This window comes from Anopheles aquasalis, chromosome 2 (assembly GCF_943734665.1).
Source record: "Anopheles aquasalis chromosome 2, idAnoAquaMG_Q_19, whole genome shotgun sequence".
NCBI lineage: Eukaryota > Metazoa > Arthropoda > Insecta > Diptera > Culicidae > Anopheles > Anopheles aquasalis.
The window spans coordinates 43702501-43707500 of record NC_064877.1 but is presented as its reverse complement, the minus strand read 5'-3'; the positions used below and the strand labels follow the sequence as shown (position 1 = coordinate 43707500).

Sequence of the window (5000 nt, the reverse complement as noted above, 5' to 3'; positions counted from 1 at the left end):
GTTACCCGCTTCATATTGATTTCTTGATTTTGCGGCAGAGCTGTTGTAAATAAACAATCCCGTTTCACACTCACTGACCGCCATGAATCAGGGGAGAAGGGGGTGGGGGGTAGGTGGATTCTGGAATTATGATCTCTTTTTCCCGGAATATTTAAGAGGCGTTCCGTTGCGATTGTTGGAAGTTGGTGTTGGCTGCAAAACAAATCACAGTGTTGGCCACATGAAATGCTGCATCACTTACCGTTTTTGTTGACCTTCCCGGCTTCTTCCACAGCGGGGGTGGCCGTTTCTGGCAAAATCGGCCCTGCTGCCGACTCCTTAGTACCAGCCGTCGTCGTCATCGTATCGAAATCCATATTTGCTTCCCAACTTCTGCTGCTGTCGCCGATGCTTGGTGGATTCCGCTGGTTTGGCTTTTCTCGCGAAATGGACACACACACACTTCACTAACACGTTCACGCACACAACCACAAACGCGATTTTTTTTCTTTTCGCGAATTAGGTACGCTGGCGCGCGGGCAACCCTACTTTTTCCCAAGTCACCCTCGCTTGGCCGAAGCAACACTTTTGCGGTACGCGAGCGGGACGAGCGGGCTCTGCTGCAAACAATCGAATAAAGATGAGCGCGATGATGATTATGATGCTGCGACTGCTGCTGCTGCTACTGCTGGGGAAAAAAAGATGCTGCCGCCGTGTGTTGCGGGTGACGGAGGCGGAGGCGTACTTTAGCCCGTCGTCGTCCGTCCGACACCGTCCTGAAGCTGTACCCGGTACTGTGCGCGCGCGTGCTTCCGCGTGGACGAAGGTAGAGAAGAATGCAGGCAAGCACACCCAACTCCCCTCGGCTTTTAGGCAGCGGGCAAGCGGGCACGAAATGATGCTCTCTAGCGAGATTAGCAGCGGTCGAAGGGGCCGATTTTCACTCAAATCCGTCGAACTGGTGGCCGGTGTGGTGCTTGGTCAACATGGACTCGCCTTTCCAGCCGAAATACACAAAACAGGTCCCCAATTTGCCGCCGTTCACGCCGCGGCACTCCACACTTGATGCGTTCGTTTGCTGCGAAAAGCGCGGACACACTGTAAAAAATTTGGCCTTCTCCGTTTACGACCGGCTGTTTCGTACTTTTGTGTAAACTATCGATTGTTTTTACCCTACATTTTGCTCACTGCATCTCTTTAGCCCTCCATTTTGAATTGAAAAAGAATTATTGTGTTTATGTGTTGCAAAAAAAACTATTTCTCGTTTTAATTAGTTTAATTTCATATTATAATCCACATCCCCGTTCAACTTGCTGGCATAAACAACACTGTCAAGCGCGCCGTCAACCGAGTTTGAGCGTCCTCACGCACACACATTGCCCGCTTGTTGGAAGAAGAAGACAACCAAATTCCAAAGAAGAAGAAGAATTGTTGGTGGAAGTTAAGCACGAGGTACCGTAAATCGCAGGAAAACGAACGTTAAAACTGGTTTAACCCATCTAATTAGTACCCTAGTCACGGATTTTAACCGATAAAATCCGCACACCCGCAGCAAGATGGCAAGTAATCCTTCGAAGGAAGAACTGCGCGAAGAAATCCGGGGTAAGTTTCGGAGATCGGCCACCGGCCGAACGCCATTGGATGTTTTCACTAACGCCTCCTTCCCATGCCCGTTGTCAGTCATTCTGAAAGACGCCAATCTTGAGGAAACGGCCGTGAAAAAGGTGCGGATGCAGCTGGAGAAAAATCTGAGCTGCGACCTGTCCGCGCGGAAGAAGGAAGTGGACGATCTCGTCATGGAGTACGTCAACTCGCAGGGCTCGTCGGGTGAGGAGGAAGAGGACGACGAGGACGATAAGAAGGGAAGCGGTAAGAAGGGGAGCAAATCCAACAAGAGCAGCGACTACGAGGAGGAAGACGAGGAGGACGAAGACGACGAAGACGACGACGATGATGATTACTCCGAGGATGAGAAACCGAAGGGCCGCAAGAGTGGCGGTAAGCGGGGAACGCCGGCAAAGCGTGGCCCAGCACCGAAAAAGAAGAAGAGACAAAACTCGGACAGTGAGGACAACTCGGGTTCGGATGATGATGAGGAGGAGGAGGAGGAGGGCAGCGATGAGGACTACAGACCCCAGAAGGGAGCAAAGGGTGCAAAGGGAGGCAATAAGGGCAAGAAGCGCAAGGACGATTCGGAGTCCGACTCGGACGAGGATTGGAAGCAGGCGAAAAAACCGAAAGCAAAGGGAAAGGCGGCCGCCGGGGGTGCCAAGAAAGGTGGTGCTCGTGGTACGGGGTACACTCGCCCGTACACGTTGTCCGCCGATTTGGCGGCGCTGTGTGGTGCCGAATCATTGCCGCGCCACGAGGTAGTGAAGAAGATCTGGACCATCATCAAGGAGCGCAATCTGTACGATCCGAAGAACAAACAGTTTGCGATCTGCGATGCCGAGCTGCACAAGGTGATTGGCGTGAAGCGGTTCCGCACGTTTGGCATGCTCAAATATTTAAAGCCACACTTCAAGGACTAGGACGATGCCCGGCACCGGCAAGGTATCGGAGCAAGAAATCATGATAACACTACTATAAGTCAAAAGTAACTTCGGCAGCGCACGAAGCCGGAAGCTACGCATATATTTCTTCTTAGATTCCCGGGATGAGTCCCAACTTCAAAACGACGATGAGAGATTCTCGATAAGATATATAGCATTATTTGTACTGGTAGTAAATCGCTCGGAGGGTAAGCAATCGTATCAACAGCACAGGATACAGGATCATTCTCAAGCACTGGGCGTTCACTTTTTACTCGTAAGAATTCCCCGTTTCCTAATAACACTCCAGCCGCGGCGAATGGAACCGATAGATTGGTTCCTGAAAAGAAGAATCAAGAACTACAGACCACCATTGGTAGGGGGTGTTGAAGGTACCCCGCTAGCAAGAAGCATGCATGCATGTAATTTGGATTTAATTCGTGAAATGCAACCAGTTGCCATCGACCCAATTCCGTAAGCTCTACAACGCAGATATCCCCAAATGGATGTTGAACGTAAAATATAATAAGAAACAATCTTTAAAATGTTCGAAACACTGAATGTATACAGCGCCACTTACTACTGACAAGTACACACAATTTTAAGCTAAATAAACTGTAACTGGTGAACATATTTTGAGTCGAACCCCAGGTCGTATCCCAGGTCCCTTAGCAGGAGGGCCATTAGATAACATCCGAAATAGCATGACTACCTTTTGTCCATCATTCATCTTGCGCCCCGGTCTGGCGGAATAGTAAAACCATGAGAATACTTTTCTTTTACAAACAAATATTTATACGATTTATCAATGTTGAACAAATAAGAGAACAAATTAAACGATATTCATTTGAGCAGTTATCGTCACCATATTCATCCGTAGCCACAGTCGACCGCTGTACCGCTACCGTTTGTCCAGCTGCATTGAAGACTGAAAACGTGAAGAGAAAGTTATTTAAATATCTCCTCAACTTTATACTGCCAACAATGAATGACGAACCTTTTTCTGGAAACCAAACATGGACAGTCGACTTTGCGTTAGTCCAGCTGCATCTTTCGAAGGTTTTCCCCGGACGGCGGATAAGCCTGGCCGACGGCAGCTGGGCTTGGAATTAGTTTTCTTCTCACTTCTAGTATGGCCACCGGCAGTGTTCGTGAATGTAGGTTTGCCACGCTCGGTGTTGAGATCAGTTTTAGTACTTTCATTACCCGTACGGTTCTCTGCCTTTCCTTCAGCACCACCGTCGCTTGCATCGTCGTCAAGCACGATGGCAAGATCATCAGATCCCATGTTCTCCTCGGATTCGATTTTCGTCGCATGCTTACGCTCGAACAAGCTCAGACGTACAGTTTTTCGTCCTTTCGTCTCGCTGCTCTCGGCAGCGACAGTGTTCAATGCGTTATCATCGTTCTCCTTCTGCGATAGACTTAAACCGTCCCCTTCAGAAGCATTCGTTTCATCGTCAATTCCACCGATGCCACTATCTACTTTTGTTACCAGAGCCTCTTCCACGGATGGAGAAGCTGGCTCAATCAAGCCCGTCCCATAGTCACAGCCCGTCCTACGCTTTTCCGGTGTACGATCACCACGCAGCTTCAGTTGGGCTTCGGGCGATCGCAGGTACAGGGCAGCAGCGGCTAATTTTTGTGTTTCTTGCTTACTTTTAAACTTACGAACAATCGCTGTTGGAGATTCAACGGTGGCTTCTTTCGGGTCCTGTATCGGATCTCCATCGTTGTTCACGGTACCAGTACTCCCCGTGGAAGTTTGAGAGCAGAAAAATCTGCTTATCACTTTCTGCCCCGCCGAAATGCTGCAGCTCGCGATCGTGTTTGTTCGCTTGAACCGGCTCAACCGACTAGCGGTGACCGCGGTGGTGGCTGTGTTGTCGGACTGGCTAGTCACTTTAAAGTCCCGTTGTCCCGAGGTTTGACCCGAGGCAGAGTAGTCAATACGTTTCACCGGGCTTACGTTCTGCAGAAGCGAACGGTTACTCGGTGTAATCTTTGTGGGAGAGAGTAACGCATTCGATGCTTCACGGCACGAAACGGCCGCATTTGTGGCCACCAGAAACGGATTGCGATTGCGTTTCGGCGACTCTCCTCGTTCGAGTAGTGTCATCGCTTCAAGAACATTCACTTCCTCGTACCCAAATGCAATGGATCGGATCGAAGGTTTTTCAGCGGGACAGAGCCGTTTCATGGGTGGCTCCGTTGCCGTCTCGATGCCGTACGCTTGCAGCACATCTGCAATCGTATCTTTTGTACCTTGCTCCTCGAAAGCCGCATTCATGAGCGGTCGTTTTACGAATGTTTGTTGTTGCTGCGTATTTGTTGCGTGTAGCGATTGTTTCTCACAACCTTCCTCGCCCGCGGAACTGCTGTTCTGCTGCCAAATACTTGGATGTCGACTGCGCTTGATCTCACCAGCACCATGCGCTTCGGTAACTTTATCCGGGTGCCAATCGTCTAGGGGGCGCAAGGAAAATGGGT

At 49.9% G+C, this 5000-nt stretch overlaps 3 protein-coding genes across 4 annotated transcripts in view; 1 reads left to right on the top strand and 2 right to left on the bottom strand.

The window, feature by feature from the left end:
- Positions 1-1039, bottom strand: part of LOC126581039 (serine-rich adhesin for platelets-like) — a 9490-nt gene extending 8451 nt beyond the window's left edge. For both annotated transcript variants that reach the window (XM_050244455.1, XM_050244456.1), the window contains exon 1: positions 242-1039. In XM_050244455.1, coding sequence (XP_050100412.1) covers positions 242-356 — 115 coding nt within the window. In that variant the 5' untranslated portion in view covers positions 357-1039. The remainder of the gene's footprint in view (positions 1-241) is intronic.
- Positions 1040-1382: 343 nt separating this feature from the next.
- Positions 1383-3155, top strand: LOC126581060 (nucleolin). Its single transcript, XM_050244490.1, has 2 exons — positions 1383-1581; positions 1660-3155. The coding sequence occupies exons 1-2, from the start codon at positions 1536-1538 to the stop codon at positions 2508-2510; spliced, it is 897 nt and encodes a 298-aa protein (XP_050100447.1). The 5' UTR covers positions 1383-1535; the 3' UTR covers positions 2511-3155.
- Positions 3156-3279: 124 nt separating this feature from the next.
- LOC126581049 (exonuclease 1) overlaps positions 3280-5000 on the bottom strand; it is a 2756-nt gene continuing 1035 nt past the window's right edge. The window contains exons 1-2 of the mRNA XM_050244479.1: positions 3508-5000; positions 3280-3438 (exon numbers count right to left, since the gene is read on the bottom strand). The exon at positions 3508-5000 is cut by the window's right edge and continues 1035 nt beyond it. Of these exons, the coding sequence (XP_050100436.1) occupies positions 3412-3438; positions 3508-5000 (1520 nt within the window). The 3' untranslated portion in view covers positions 3280-3411. The remainder of the gene's footprint in view (positions 3439-3507) is intronic.

Excerpts from the sequence above, each read along its gene's own strand:
- LOC126581060 (XM_050244490.1), top strand. The coding sequence starts at position 1,536 with ATGGCAAGTAATCCTTCGAAGGAAGAACTGCGCGAAGAAATCCGGG. Across the intron at positions 1,582-1,659 it reads ACTGCGCGAAGAAATCCGGG|TCATTCTGAAAGACGCCAAT; the intron begins GTAAGTTTCGGA and ends GCCCGTTGTCAG.